Genomic DNA, 17,159 nt, shown 5'->3' with positions numbered 1-17,159 from the left:
TAGGATGCGGTTGGAAATTGATATTCAGAACTGTTGAAATAATACTGAAAATATCTTTCCAGTAATTTTGCAAACAAGGGCAAGACCAAAACATATGGGTCAATGAAGCAACATCAGAATGATATCTGTCACAGGTTGGATTAACACAAGAATAAAATCAAGCAAGTTTATCCTTAGACATATGAGCTCTATGTACAACCTTAAATTGTATTAGGGCATGTTTAGCACAAATAGAAGAATTGACTAATTGTAAAATTTTCTCCCACTGCTCAGTGGGTATAAGACAATGAAGTTCTTTTTCCCCATTCCTTCTTAATTTTTTCTGATACTTCTGGCTGTATTTTCATGATCATATTATAAATGACAGCTACTAAACCCTTCTAACAAGGATTCAGAGCTAATTTTTTTTCCGTAATGTCTGAGGGACATAGTTTCAGAAAAGACCAACTCATTATTCAAAAAATTTCTAACTTGCAAATATCTAAAATAAATGAGTTTTAGGTAAATTATATTTATTAGATAGCTTTTCAAAGGACATAAAGCTATCACCTAAAAATAGATCACGAAAACATGTTATACCTTTTGTTTTCCATAAAACAAAGGCTTGATCCATAAAAGAGGGCCAAAAAGTTAGATATTATAGGGCTTGATAAGATGAACTTATTCAAGCCAAAAAATTTACGAAATTGAAACCAAATTCGCAATGTATGGTTAACTATAGAATTAGTTATTTGTTTATTCAATTTAGATAAAGAAAAATGAAGTGAAAATCCTAAAATTGAAAACAATGAAAAGTCTTGTACAGATTTACATTCCAAATTTACCCATTGTGGGCAAGTTATAGTCGATTCTTGTGTCCAAAATATTAAATATCGTATATTAACTGCCCAATAGTAAAATTTCAAGTTTGGCAAAGCCAAACCACCCTCCTTCTTAGGCTTCTGTAAATATTTTTTGCTTAGTCTAGGATTTTTATTCTGCCACAGATAGGAAGATATTTTGGAGTCAATAATATCAAAAAAAGATTTAGGACTAAAAATTGGTAATGCTTGAAATAAATATAAGAATTTGGGTAATACCATCATCTTAATACCATTAATTCGACCAACCAATGACAAAGATAATGGAGACCACCTGGTAACAAGTTGCTTAATTTGGTCAATTAAAGGTAAAAAAATTAACTTTAAATAAATCTTTATGTTTTTTGGTAATTTTAATACCCAAATAAGTAAAATAATCTGTGACAACTTTAAATGGTATATGTTTATAAATTGGAACTTGCATATTTAATGGAAATAATTCGCTCTTATTAAAATTCAACTTGTAACCAGAAAAGTTACTAAACTGAGCAAGCAAGGACGAAATAGCAGGAATAGATCTCTCAGGGTCGGATATGTATAGTAACAAATCATCAGCATATAATGATAACTTATAAGTCCCTTCCCCACGAGTAATACCCAAAATATTAGGTGATTCACGAATGGCTATAGCTAAAGGTTCCAAAACAATGTCAAATAGTAAAGGACTTAAAGGGCAGCCTTGCCTTGTACCACGGAATAACTGGAAAAAAAGGAGATCTTTGATTATTGGTAAAGACCGAAGCCAAGGGTTTATAGTATATTAATTTAATCCATGATATAAATTTTGAACTAAAATTAAAATGCTGCAACATATTAAATAAATATGGCCATTCAACTCTATCAAATGCTTTTTCAGCATCTAAGGAAATGACACATTCTGGTATTTTGGGTGAAGGAGTATAAATAATATTAATTAATTTTCTAATGTTAAAAGATGACTGGCGGTTTTTAATAAATCCAGTCTGATCTTCAGAAATAATTCAAGGTAATATATTTTCTAATCTAGTGGCCAAAATTTTACTAAAAATCTTAAAATCAGTATTCAGCAAGGATATAGGCCGATAGGATGCACATTCAGTGGGGTCTTTATCTTTTTTAAGAATTAAAGAAATAGAGGCTTCATAAAAAGATTGTAGCAATTTACCTATAGTTAACTCATCTTTAAAAATTTTAAAAAGCCAAGGAGAGAGTATAGAGAAAAATGATTTTAAAAATTCTGCAGTGTAACCATCCGGACCAGGAGCTTTACCGGAATTCATTGAAAAAGTAGCCTTTTTTATTTCAGTTTCTGTAATAGGTGCATCTAGGAATACACTATCCTTTGTTGTTAATTTTGGGATATTCAATTTTCTTAAAAATTCATCTGTTATAGAAGAATCCTCAACAAATTCTGATTGATATAAAGAATTATAAAAATCTTGAAAGGCTTTATTTATCTCTTTATGGTCGATCGTCAGAGTGCCATCTTGTTTACGAATCCCAGTAATTTGTCGTTTAACTGAAGCAGTTTTCAATTGATTAGCCAATAATTTGCCAGACTTATCTCCATGTACATAAAACTGGGTTCTAGATTTAATTAACTGATTTTCAATCGAGGAGGATAATAACAAACTATGCTCCATTTGAAGTTCCACTCTTTCTTTATAAAGTTCTTTGCTGGGGGTCACTGAATAAATCTTATCAATTGCTTTGATTTTATCAACCAATGTTAATATTTTAGAATTCGTTCATTTCCTAACTCCAGCAGAGTATGAAATAATCTGTACACGAATAAATGCTTTAAAAGTGTCCCATAAAATTCCACTAGAGATCTCTGCTGTAGAATTTGTTGAGAAAAACAAATCAATTTGTTAAATAAAATTAAGAAAGTCTAAGTCCTGCAATAAAATAAAGAGTTGAACCTCCAAGATTTAGCATTAGTAGATGAATCCATTGTCTTAATAGATAGCTTCAAAGGTGCATGGTCAGAAATGGTAATGGAGTCATATTTACAATCAATAACATCTGTAAGTAAATGGTGATCAATAAAAAAGTAATCAATTCTTGAATAATTATGATAAACCTGAGAAAAGTATGAAAACTCTGTCATTGGGGTGTAAAAAACGCCAAATTTTGGAAATTGCAGAATCAGTTATAAAGGAATTAATAAGAGAGGCCGATTTATTCGGAAGAGCTTGGGTGGGCTTAGATCTATCCATCGAAGGGTTTAAGCAACAGTTAAAATCCCCACCCATTATCAACATGTACTGATTCAAATTAGGAAAGGATGTAAATAGACACTTAAATTCAGGACAATCAGTGTTTGGAGCATAAACATGAACTAAAACAACTTTTTGATTAAAAAGTAGACCAGTAATAAGCAAAAATCTACCTTGTGGGTCTGAAATTGTTTCATAGTGTTTCAAGGAGGTTGAAGAATCTATAAAAATGGAAACGCCTCTTACTTTGGCTTGGGAATTCGAGTGATACTGTTGGCCTTTCCAAAACCTAAAAAAGCATTGACTGTCCACCTTCCTCACATGAGTCTCTTTTTCAAAGATAATATTAGCATTCATTCTATGGAATACTTTGAATATTTTTTCCCGTTTGATCAGATGATTTAAACCATCAGTATTCCAAGAAACAAAATTAATAATCTTATCCATATTGCCAATATTTATTACAATTAACACAACGTTAAAAAAAAGATGAACTCATGAATCCGGAAGAGGGAAGTAAGTTCAAGGAGGAACCGGAAGTCATGACACTGCAACCATTTTTGTAGTTTCGAATCAGCCCATGAAGTTAAAAAAAAACTTACCTTCTTAAAGTGTCCTGATATTTAATAAATTCATCCATTTATACCATGATTCTGTGACCTCAAGCAGGTGTTAATTTTAAATTTTCTACTTAACACTGTAAGCCAGGGGTTCCCAATCGTTTTTCATGCCATGGACCACTACCATTAACCAAGCGGCCCATGGACCCCAGGTTGGGAACCCTTGCAATAAGCCCTACTGTAAATCTTGCCCTTTCCTCACACCTATCCTTCAGCTATCACAGGTAACCATTTTGCTGTGTGCCTCAACACTGCTCATTAGTGAGGGAACAAATAACTCAATTTTATCCACATTCAGCACTTCTCATCTGAATTCACCAGATGATTATTAGAGAACTTAAAAGCTACACCAACTTCCACCTGTGGTTGGTTGTGAACCTAAAGACAATAGAAGTGTTTTTTTTTAATTTGATTCCCCCACCCCCAGAGTATATTACAGCTTGTAAAACAGACAATCCGTAATGTACTCTGATGAAAAAGGCCCAGCTTGATTTGATAGATATTAGCACCATTTGGTTCTGTAACTCTGAAGGCAACACGCATCACACTGTGATCAACTGTCGGATATCACACCAAACTAATTGGCTTGAGAGGATTTTCCTTATGTCAATAAAACCTGCTGAAACCTGAAACAATGCAGTATATTTCAGCACCTCAAAACATTAGGTATGAATGGAAAATAGAAATTCAAGTGTGCTATTCAGTGAATGAACAATAATGATATCCTCGTGTAAATTTCAAAGGAATTGATCCTCAATGTCTTTCTCTGCAGTCCAAGAGGACGAAGCACTAGAAAAGCTGAAGGTGCCAGCAGGAAAATTAATCTCCCAGCCCAAAGTCTAGTTCACAGTTCGTATCAATGAAAATCTAAGTATATCCGGTTTCTAATAAGTCTACTGTAGATGATGTGCTGCTGCTCCAATTAAATTTTCCGGAATCAAACTCAGTTTTTTAAAAATATTCATATTCAACACTTTGTTACTTCTCTCAGAAATTAAAATTATTTCCAGTTTGCAAACCTTCCTTCATAACTTCAAATATCTTGTTCTAGAAAAGACTATTGCTCTTTTACCGTGACCTTTCCTTACAACATCTCTGACTAAAATTACAGATCTTTCCCATTACCTCAAGCTGACAAAATTCCACTGCAGGAGGAAATGAGAAATAGCATCACATACATCCATCTTTTGCATTCTTCTCAGCACGGATTTAACTTTCAGGCTTAGTTTGAAACTCTGCTTGGCTTAAAAAGAGCTAGCCAGAAATAATTTATTTATCAATGTATCCCAGAGCAGGTCCTTCCGGCCCTATGAGCCACACCACCCCAGCAACCCCTGACAAAGCCGATTCACCCTAATCTAATCATGGGACAATTTACAATGACCAATTAACCTACCCAGTATGTTTTTGGACAATCCACGTATTCTATAGGGAAGACGGACAGACTCCTTCCAGAAAGGAGCCAGGATTGAATTCCAAAAAGTCCTGAGCTATAATAGTGTCACATAAACTGCTACACTACCATTACGGTTGTACATACTGTTTATTAGCAATATCAATGGCCAGTTTTAATAAACAAATATTAAAGTCTTTGAAGTTGTGTCATACAACCCACATTGTAAGAAATGCCACATCAACTTAGCCACCAAGTAATTCCCTTTGTTCCCAATGATCCCAATCTAATTTGGTGTAGTACAGAAAGCATTGCTTTTGTGACCAGAAACGCTGGGCCAGCATTTTTTTCAAAAAATTCCAAATTATTCATTTCCTAAGACCACAAACCATCAAAATCCTTAACCTACAACTGCATGCAAGAGAAACAAATAAAGTAATATTTATGCTATTTCTCGATTCATTTTCTCTTTCCTCTGCACTAGCATTCAATTTCATAACACATCTTCAATAAAGTTCTTTGGAATCAAAATGATGAAAATAAAAAACACTTTATAATTGAGAAATAAATGGTTGCCCTGATGTCCAACAATTCTTCACCCATTTTCTCCTCTGGAAATTGGTGAAGTGCAATAAGGAGCAAGGTCACTTTGGTTCTCAAAGTAAAATCAGACTACCACTTTGAAAAGGAAGATGTACCTGGGTGCCACATGCACAAATCACTGAAGCTTGTGTCAACTGCTTAAAAAAAATGATTAGCAGGTGTTAACAGTTAATTCAGGACATCTAGCAACAATTGGGTGGCAGGATGGAGACACGTCTCTACCAAAAGAGGTGTAAGGTGCTCCATTAGCCTGCAGATCACCTTTGGACAAGGTGTGGAACCTGCTTAGCCCTCAATCAGGGTCTCGTGAAGCCAAGGAAGCAGGTGATGGATGGTCGTATGAGTAACTGGTGCATATCACAAGTCCTGGTTATGCAGCCATGGGCTACAGGTAAACAATCTGAGGAGTTCTGATAAAGGTTGAGGTAACCAGTCTTGTAAAGACACTGCCCAGAAGACGACAATGGCAAACTACTTGTGTAGAAAAACTTGCCAAGAACAATCATGATTAAGGAAAGAGCATGATCCTCTACATTATATGATATGGCCCATAATGATGGTGATAATGCACTTAAGAGTAAAATATCTGAAATTATGTGAAACTAGCTGATGATAATGATGACTAGCAACAAAGAATTAGTGTTTCATTTGGTCAGACCTTTGCTGACTTACTGTATTCAGTTCCAAGCAACAAATCTCAGCAATATATATTGGTCTAGGAAAACAGCAAAAATTAATCAAAACTCCAAAATTTAAAGGGTTAACGAAAGATGAATTTAATAAATGTCTTGCATATTCAAAAGACTGAGGACTGATCTTACTTAAGAATTCACTAAATTATGAGACAAGTAACTATTCTCTATTAGAGGAAAATCCCAATGGGTCATCAAGAACTATGTAATTTTGGACTCTGATAAGGCAACAAGCTAACACAAAGGACAGCAGAAATCTGAAACTTGCTTCCAAAAATTGCTGCTAATGCCAAGTCAATATAATTTTTCTTTTACAAACAAGAGAAAATCTGCAGATGCGGGAAATCCAAGCAAAATGATAGAAAAACTTACAAGCCAGGCTGCATCTATGGAATAAAGTACAGTCGACGTTTCAGGCTGACGTTTACAATTTTTTTTAAGATGCTGATATAGAGGAATAAAGCAAAAGAGTTCTCTGATTCAACAAATAAAAACAATTACTGCTGACTGAACAACTAAGCCCATTTGTACAAGTTTATTATTTGCATCCCTTAGTGATGTGACATCCTAGGTTGCAATCATTTCAGTAACAGAAACCATCTCCAGTTCAAAAAAAAGCACCAGTCTACCTCAACCAAAAAAATAGTCTGTTGTTTAATTTGGTTATTGTTCAAATAGAATTTGATTGGTTATTTTTAAAGAGTAGTTTTTAGCATTGAAATACAAACCAGCAATTGTGTTCAGGGCAAAAACTTTTAATCCAGTGATCTAACTTAGATTCTTCTTCGGGTTGCACCAAACTATTCCTTATGCTTCCAACTCCTGTACTGCTCCACTACAGTTCTTAGAAAGCAAATCAAAAATTTATCCAGCAGACAAAATAAGTGGTAATTAGGGTGTGCACATTGTAGGAGCCATGCATTTGTTCTCTATCTGCATTGTATTCTGTGTTGCTTGTTTATTATGTGTATTATGGTAGTTCATCACGTTGAGTGGGGATATAGTAAAAGCAAAGGGGAACAAGTTACGTATTCATGCTTTGTTCTGAGCAGTGGAGCTGGGACTGACAAATGTCGTATCTTTCATTAACCACTTTATTATGCTTAATTGCATTGCTTCAAGGTTGCTTGTTTTGCTAGCTGCTAATAAAGGATTAAATATAATTCTTCGATTTTTTTTTAGAACCCACAGGACACATCATACAAGGATAACAATCCATGGGGGTCACCACCAGCAGCATTGGTTTGTTAGAATCAGCCACTACACACTTCCTTAGAAATTTTTTTGCATTAGTATATACGTTATGACATTTGCTCAGGGTGGTGGAATGGATGCCAAGAAATTTAAGGCCTTTAGCAATCAAAACTTTAGCTGAAGGTAAAGTTGAGATGTGTTACAATTCTAATCTTCATTACTGTGCAAATGTCTGAGGAACATATTTATAGCTAAGGTGGCTAAGACTTTTGCACAGCATTGCATTTGTCAAAAATGGAGCAGAGCGCCAATTTGTAAATCTGGTGGGAGCAAAAGATGATAGAAATGGTGAGGATGGAGTCCCGCAGAAGGGGTTGGTGGCAGAGAGGAGTGCCGAGGGTGGGGTGTGGCACAGGTCAAGACACATCCAGCCCTGAGACACCAGGCAAGGGGTCATTTGACTCCAAACAATTGGTTTATTGACTGCTGGACATCTCTCTAGTGCTTCCTGCCCTCCCCTCTATTTTCTCCTTTTCCCAAACATTACTCCCCTCTCCTTGCCCCCTCCCACTCTCAGTCCACAATAGAGACCCATACCAGAATCAAGTTTACCATCACTCACATCATGAAATTTGTTTGGTTTTTTTTCCAGAGCAGCAACACTGCCATGCAACACAAGATTACTACAGTATGTGCAAAAGTCTTGAGCACCCTAGCTATATGTGTGTCTTAAGACCTTTGTACAGTAGTATATAAATTGAGGTGGCCTTGCCCATTCTATGAATTTACAATAGATTCTTAATTTCAGATTATCAGTGGGCTCTTCAGCTGTGTCATCTAACAGGCAATAATGCAGATTTTTTTTTTAATGTGAACAGTATTGAAGTAACTGAGAACAAAAAGCTTTTACAATGTTTCCTATTGTGGAAATAACTCAGCAGAACTTTTGAACTTTGTTTAGTTCCCCAATTAGCCAATTGTTTACATACCTGTACTTGTGGATCCCAGTATTTCAGAGATTGATAGGTTCTCCCACCAGCCTGCATCGTAACAGGAATAGGAAGACTTCCATTTGCACTCACAAATTGTGTTGAGAATGCAGTTGTCACGGACGGATGTATCATTTTGTCTTGCTGGCATTTCCCTGCATCCAGAGACTTGTCTTTGTCCTCTTCTATTTTGATTCCAGTCACATTCATTGGGATTTCATCAATTTGGACTAGGTTACAGTCATCATGAGGGATTGTGGTTTGGAGTACTGTTTGACCTTCAGAGCCAGGTGCAGGAGTTGTATATATAGTCCAGGATTCTGCATTGGTTAATGGGCCAGAAGTTGAGGTGGTAGCTGGAACAACACTATATAACTGACTGCTGTCCACAGTAAGCAGTTCCTGGCGAATAGGAACATAGCCTTGCTGTTGTACCTGAGAAGGCAAAGTAAGCACAGTGGTCACTGTATTTTGCCCTGGAGGCTGACTCATGGTGTAGCTTTCTTCAACTGGTATATCAACTTTCCTTTTTTTCACTGGTTGAGGAACACCTGAAGAGCTGGGTCTTCGTTCTTGTGCTAAGGAGCTGATGACCCTACCGCCAGATTGTGGCTCCTCAGAAGTAGTTTGCGAATGCAATTGAGCTTGCATCTGCTTTGCTTGCAGGGTCTGGTGATCTGTTTGAATTTCCAACTGGTGTGGTTGCTGAGCCTGTACTGAATGAGTCTGCATCTGCTGTTGTCCTATTGGCGATCCCTGGGCTGTGTGTTGTTGAACTGGAGAACTAATAGGTCTAGATAACTCGAGCAAAGATCCAGCAACATCAGCACTGTCCATGTATATGTAGTGTCCTCTTTGTTGGTACATTGTAACAGGAGTTTGAACAAATTGTTGAATTTCTTCAGATCCTTTCCCATTCACCGAATCCAAAAATTCTTTCATACGATGTTGTGGCATTGTCCGTGCTTTCATTCTTAAATATTCATCATAGGGAATTGAATTCTCCAATGAATGATTCATTTTGGGTTCCTACATAAAGAAAAAAAATAAGAAAAATGTCCTATCAAATACCTTAGCATAAAACACATACTTGTTCAAGTTAATTATCTGACTGTACATATATACAGTATAACCAAATGAAACAATGTTCCTCCGGAACACAGTGCACCCACAAAACATGTAACACACACAGTACATAAACCAAAATACTACCATAAAAAGTTAGTAAAATATACATAAAAAGCACAGGTAAACAGAAAACAAGCTACAACAGGTTATACTGTGAACAACTTTAAAAAACATTAACATTCATCACTGCAAAAGCAAATTGACTTAAAATGTAAATGCAACTAAAATGAACTCCTCCATGGACAGTCCTAAGCCTAGCTGCAAATGGAGGAGTGTTAGGTATGGGCTAGCAACCCTATCCTGTAAAAAAAAACAGAGCTACAGAAACGCCAACCGAAGCTCCAAAGACCTCATCCCTGGGAAAGGAAGGGTCTGTGGCGACCCATTTCCTGGCACATCCGAACCGACTCACAATTAGATAGCCTACGGGGGTTTGCGAGCACAGAGCTTTGGAGCCTCTGCGCCACGGGGGGCAGGTTGAGGGAGGCTTAAAAGTGAGGCTGAAGATTTCGAATAAAGTTTTTTCCTTCGACTGCAGTTACTGACTCCGTGTCGTAATTTTAGCACTGCGTGTAGCACACCGCTACAGGTCTTCAAAAAAAAAGATACAACCAGGGACAATCTGAAAGACTGGCCGTCAGCTGGCTAAGAAGAAACACAGAAATGAAGCAACTGAAGGAAACTAAAATAAAGTTCACTCCTGTAGAGCAAAAAGACTACAGAGTTATATACTCAAGAGAAAAGAAAGTCTGAATAAATCAGGCAGTCATCAAGAATGACCAATATGACAACTAAAATAGGAAGGAACAGTTCAAGTTTATTGTCATATAACTATACATGTGAACCATAAAGCCAGACAGATCTCAGACCAGGGTGTAAAGCACATATAACACAATAACTTAGGAAAGAAAGAAATTTACAAGTGAATTAAGCACAGACAAAATTATTATTGAAAAGGACACTTTTATGAAACTAAAAGGGTTGAAGATGCCAAATATCTAAAGTAACACAAGTACAAATGGGCTGGACTGCAATTCCGAAAGGCAGTGATAGTGAAACTATTAAAACTATTAAACAGCGTGGCACAACTGAAGTCCTACCAACTAGAGATTCAATTTGGAAAGCGTGGTAAAGTTAGAAGTGAGAGGAATTATAAAATTACTGTTTACTTCAATGTTTTAAATTAGAGGAGAATGAAGTTGGGTGATGAGGAATAGACAGAAAAAAACAAAGTTCTCTCAAATGGGATACATGAGAAGTTTGGGAACCTATTCCACAGGATTTTTAAGTCAGTATGGCCAAGAGTCGTCAAGGGACTGTATTAATAAATTCATTATATCAAATGTCACAGAAGTTTGAACAGTTGAAAGGAAAAAAATTGATGTAGCTTTGCTTAAGGGTGGAGGGCGTCTTCAGGCCTGACTGAATCACGAGTAAGATTTCTCTTCTTTATTATATGGTTATACTTCTGACCCAACAATACAGAACATCACACAGGTAAAATAATGAGGCAGACAATTTACCCTGATACCACATTGGAACTTATCCAGGAATACCTACAAAAGTGCTTGTTTCCAAAAACTTGTCTATATTTACACCAGCTAATTCTCCACAGAACCTAATGGACAGAAGAATTCTCAAAATTTCCATTCTTCCCAACAAGGTTGCACCACGTTTAACCATATTCAATGTGAGAAATCAACTGCTAGATGAAAGTTATGAAATTTAATAACTTGAGCTAATTTTCAATGTGTTTAATTAATTTTAGCATGATTATAGACAAAAATTCAGAAGCACTGTTGAGGTTTTCTACAGCACAGTACAAGCGATTTAACCCCTGAATTTGGGGGTGGGGGTGGGGGAGAAAAAAGGCAATGAGATAGCCTGGACAAAAAACAACAGTTCTGTTCAGTGCAAAAGGTTATAAAGATCTCTTATTTTGGTCAAGACAAAGTAGCACCTCAGAACAGGCAGCTGGGAGTTCTGAAGACGAGTCTCAGCCCAAAACGGCATTTCTATAGATGCTGCCAGACCTGCTGAGTTCCTCCAGCACTTTGTATGTGTTGCTGGACATCAGTTTGCCCAGGCTGACCTTAGTCTGATGGGAAATTCAAATCCACAAAACTATTTGGGTCAGACATTCAACTGAAGCTCACATTCTCATATTAGCATTTCTACATCAAGAAGTGGTGCCACTGAGCACATGCAAGTCCACCAATTAGTGATTGAATATTTACCTTAAGTGTAAATATTAAGTGTAAGTGTAAACAAGGGAAGTAAAATAAAGACAGAAACCTAAATTTCCTGCATCACTTGAAAGGTGGCATTCAAAGTCTTCCCAAAGCACATCATCCTTTAAACTGATTAGCAGTAACCCTCCCACCTTCATGTCCCACCTTTGGTCAAGCCAAGAGAAGTTCCTCGAATATCTAAGCAGGGGTATAACTAACCCTATCAGCAAGCTACAGCAGTGGGCAGCAGTGAAGAATCCCCTCAGCAGCCAGCAAAGGACCACAGCCAATGAAAGCCTAGTTCGAAACCTCCAATTAAAGGATTGAAAACAGCACCAACACCAACCCAAGGTACGAGATCAACTTGCATGAACAGCAGAGAACCCTAGACTCCAGGAGCTCAAGGAATTCACCCGTGACCAGCTCTAAGCATGACGGAGTGTCTAGGACTTGCACAGTCAGAACCTGTTGTGTGGGAGTTTGGTTTTATTTGCCAGTCAAAAGCAGCTCCATCATGCCGATCACCGCTTGGTCCATTTGAAATGCATGATTAGGTATGCTGCATGAATGTATAACTTCATACAAGAGCTGACCTAGTTAAAATGTAAGAGGTCTTGACAGGGTGGGTGTGTAGAGAATATTTCCTCGTGGTGAAAATCTACAAATATTAATAATCGATTCAGATGGAGCAAAGTGCTTATTCGCAGAACATAAGTCTTTGAAACACTTCCTCTAAAGGTGGTGGAAGCAGACTGAATATTCTAATGGAAGAGTAGGTAGATTCTTGACAAGCAAGCAAGAGTTGAAAAGCTACTGAGAGTCAAGTAGAATGTAGAGTTGACATTACAATCAGAGCAGCCATGACCTTATTAAATGGTAGAGCATGATCAAAGGGCTTGGTTTTAAAAATACCTACTTCTGATTTGTGTGCACATCAATATGCAACTTTGAAAGTTGAGGGAAAGAAAGTGAGAATTCTTTCCTGTTTAAAAGCATTTAAGGTTTGAAGACATTTTAGAAATACCCAATTCCAGTCCTATCACATCACCCTAGTGAACACTTAATTTTGGCTGTTGCGATTTTGTAAGTGTATTAAAACCAAGGTATCCTAGATCTCCTGAAGGCTTACTTTCTGGAGAATTCTTACAGTTTCCCCACCATTTGTCTCAGGGTTAACTAAGGGCATTATTTCAAGGGTGAGCATTAGAAAAGTTAAAGGACATGAAGAGTGGATACTATAAGAGTACAGGGGAGATTTACAAGGTGTTGCCTGGATTGGAGAGCATGCCTTATGAGAATAGGCTGAGGGAACTTGGCCTTTTCTCCCTGGAGCAATGGAGGATGAGAAGCAACTTGATAGAAGTGTACAAAATGATGAGAGGCATTGATCGTGTGGATAGCCAAGGCTGAAATGGCCAACATGAGGGGGTATAGTTTTAAGATGCTTGGAAGTAGGTTCAAGGGGGATGTCAGAGGCAAGTTGCTTTTTTTTTTAAAAAAAATATTTATTTATTTATACATACATACATATACACACACACACACACAGAGGGAATGGTGGGTGTGTGGAATGTACTGCCAACGACAGCAGTAGAGGCGAATAAAATAGGGTCTTTTAAAAGACTTAGATAGGTACATGGAGCTTAGAAAAATAGAGGGCTACGCAGTAGGGTAATTCTAGGCCCCTGCCCCCTCCTCTTCAGTCCTGACGAAGGGTCTCGGCCCGAAACGTTGACTGCTCATTTCCCCAGATACTGCCCGACCTCCTGAGTTCCTCCAGCTTGTTGATATGACCACAGAATCTGCAGAGTACTGTGTGTTTAATTCTAGGCAGCTTCTAGAGTCGGTTACATGGTCGGCACAACATTGTGGGCTGAAGGGCCTGTAATGTGTTGTAGATTTCTATGATTCTGTGAAGAGTCAGAGCTTAAGAGAGTCTTCAATAATTCAGATAACTGAAGCAATGTCAAGCTAAAGTCTCCAATTAGAAGGGGAAAAAATGACAATAATAACTTCTGGGCTTATAAATGACCATTTTAGACCAACCATTGACCACTAATGGCCATCTCCTTGTATCCTGTATCAATTATTATGCACATTCTTTAATCCCTAGGCAAAACCCTCATAAGTTTACAATTATATCGAAATAAACTGTTGACCACAAGATATCTACAGCTAATTTTCTCAATCTATTTTAGCTAGCTAACTAAAAGCAGAGAATTCCTGTAAAAAGCATACAAGTGGTACCAGGGGTGCAACTGATACTAAGTTACCTACTTGATTCACAGTTTGCCCACAAGATCTGAGCTAAAGATGCTCTACAAAATGATGAAGCATCACACTAACAAAGGCTCTGAGAACTACTCCAGGAGGATAGATAGCAAGTTACATTCAACGTTATTTTAGGTGAACATAGCTATAAAGAAATTTGACACAATGCTATGTGATGGCAATCAAGTAAAATTTTTCTCTCAAAGACCAAACACAATTGTGTCTCAGATTAATGCTTTCAGTACCAGTCTTTGGCTACTAGACAAAGTGCAGGCAAAAACAACTGATCTGGGACAGAAGTTCCATAGCCATGGACAATCTTGATTACGCCCTTTTCCCTCTCCTGATGCAAACAGTGAGGCTTTTCTTAGAAGTCTCAACTGATGACCAAAACTGCAAAATAAAAATCATTAAAAAAATACCTAGCAGTTCACACTTATAGCATGTAAACAGACTGGTGCTAAAGAATCCAGCAGAGAAAAAGTACACCTTGGTTTAATTAGGCTCACAGTATCTCATCACAGCCATGTACTTACAACCTTAGCTATTAAGATCATCTCAGCATGTGAACAAGTTACCAGAGACAACAAGGAGTTGTCATTACAGAATCACGAAAGAGACTGCAGATGTTGGAAATCTGGAGCAGCAAACAAAATGCTGAAGGAACTCTGGGCTCAAGCAACATCTAAGGAAGGAAATGGGCAGTCAACGTTTTGGGCCAAGACTCGCTGAGTTTTGCAGTAGCTTGTGTGCGCTCCAGGAATAATCATTGAACTGAAGGAGGGGGCAGGGGCCCTATAAAGAAGGTGGGGGGGGGGGAAGTGCCAGGTGAAAAACCAGGGGAAAGATCAAGCAGTGGGGGAGGGAATAGACAGGAATGTTCACCTTTCCTGCCTATCCCCTCCCTGCTTCCTCTCCCCCCCCTTGATCTTTCCTCTGATTGGTTTTTCACCTGGTACTTCCCCCCCACCCTTCCCGCACCTTCTTTATAGGGCCCCTGCCCCCTCCTTCAGTACTGACGAAGGGTCTCGGCCCAAAACATTGACTGCTCATTTCAACGGATGCTGCCCAACCTGCTGAGTTCCTCCAGCTTGTCTGAAGGTGTTGATTTGACCACAGCATCTGCAGTGTACTTTGTGTTTACTATACATAGCTAGGGTTGCACAGTACTGTATTTGTCAATGTGGTGTGGAGAGTGAGTTTGTAAATCTGGTGGGTGCAAAGGATGTTGGGAATATGGAGGGTGGAGTGCTGTGGGAGGAGTGTGCGACGGATAGCAGAGAAGTGTCCGGTCAGGGGAGTAGGCATGGGTGCAGCCACAACCAGTGCTGAAACACCAAGCAAGGTCATTTGATTCCAAACCATTGGTTTATTGATCATTACAGAATCTCTCTGGTGCTTCCCACTTCCTCCCCTCTCCATTCTTTTCCCAACTATAATACCTCTCTCGCTGCCCCCTTTCCACTCTCAGTCCACAATAAAGACCCATATCAGAATCAGGGTTATCATCACTCACATCATTAAATTAGTTTTTTTTCGCAGCAGCACTACAGTGGATTACATAAAATTACCACAGTACTGCGTAAAAGTCTTAGGCACCCTTGCGCCTAAGACTTTTACACAGTACTGTTCAAGCAGAAGTATTTCTACTCTGATAAAAACCAATGAAGAAAGCATCAAGGCTGAAAGTGGAAATATATACCGTATACTTCCCTCCTCTGAAAAACAATGTAGAATTCTGGTATATATTTTTTTTTTAATCGGAGAAAATTATTTCCGGTAACTTCAAAATTGTTTCAAATTTATGAACATTCTAAGCTTACGATCTTGTTATTTTTAAAGCAGTGCATGCTACATATCCATCTTTCAAGAGGACTGACTAAAGAATCAGAAGTGGAGAGAGTGAGCAATTTCAAGTTTCTGGGTGTCAAGATCTAAGGATCTAACCTGATCCCAAGATGTCAATGTAGCCATAAATGTGGCTAGACAGCAGCTGTATTTCATTTGGGGTTTGAGGAGATTTGGATCATTACCCAAAACACTCGAAAACTTCTACAGATGTGCCATGGAGAGCATTCTGACAGGCTGCACTGTCTGGAATGGGAGACTACTGCACAGGATCAAGGCACTACTCCTTGAAGATGTCATAAAATCTATGGAAGTGGTGTCCATTATTAAGGACCCCATCACCCAGGACGTGCCCTCTTAACATTGTGACCATCAGCAAGGAGGTACAGAAACCTGAAGGCACAACTCAGCGATTCAGGAATAGTTTCTTCCCCTCTGCTATCAGATTTTTAAAAAGGGACACAACTCAAACACTACCTCACTTTGTTATTATTTCTGTGTTTGCACTATTTTTAATTCAACTATTTAATATACAAACAAGAGGAAATCTGCAGATGCTGGAAATTCAAGCCACACACACAAAATGTTGGTGGAACGCAGCAGGCCAGGCAGCATCTATAGGGAGAAGCGCTGTTGACGTTTCAGGCTGAGACCCTTAATCAGGACTAACTGAAAGGAAAGATAGTAAGAGATTTGAAAGTAGAAAGGGGAGGGGAAAATGCGAAATGATAGAAGACCTGAGGGGGTGGGGTGAAGCTGGGAGCCAGAAAGGTGACTGGCAAAAGGGATACAGAGCTAGAGAAGGGAAAGGATCATGGAACAGGAGGCCTAGGGAGAAAGGAAGGAGGGGGGAGCACCAGAGGGAGATAGAGAACAGGCAGAGTGATGGGCAGAGAGAAAAAAAGGAGGGGGAGAACGGCTAAATATATCAGGGATGGGATAAGAAGGGAGAATTTTCACAAGAATAAAGTTTGAGGCTTAAATGTGTAAATTTATGAAAAGAATTTGCATTCATCCATTATAGGAAATTTTCATTATAGGCTTTTCTTTACAACTTCTCTATCCAGTTTGATAAATAAATTGTTAAATTCTATGACAGAGGGTTTCTCGATTTTAGTACTGCATTGTCTAT

The 17,159-nt window shown here is 38.1% G+C and overlaps 1 protein-coding gene across 1 annotated transcript in view; it reads right to left on the bottom strand.

Moving 5' to 3' along the window:
- LOC132403771 (transcriptional regulator QRICH1-like) overlaps positions 1-17,159 on the bottom strand; it is a 56,034-nt gene that overhangs the window by 21,166 nt on the left and 17,709 nt on the right. The window contains exon 2 of the mRNA XM_059987449.1: positions 8,550-9,578. Coding sequence (XP_059843432.1) covers positions 8,550-9,569 — 1,020 coding nt within the window. The 5' untranslated portion in view covers positions 9,570-9,578. The remainder of the gene's footprint in view (positions 1-8,549; positions 9,579-17,159) is intronic.

The sequence above is a fragment of the Hypanus sabinus genome, chromosome 13 (assembly GCF_030144855.1).
Source record: "Hypanus sabinus isolate sHypSab1 chromosome 13, sHypSab1.hap1, whole genome shotgun sequence".
In the NCBI taxonomy this organism is placed as follows: Eukaryota; Metazoa; Chordata; class Chondrichthyes; order Myliobatiformes; family Dasyatidae; genus Hypanus; species Hypanus sabinus.
This window is presented reverse-complemented; position numbering and strand designations above follow the sequence as displayed.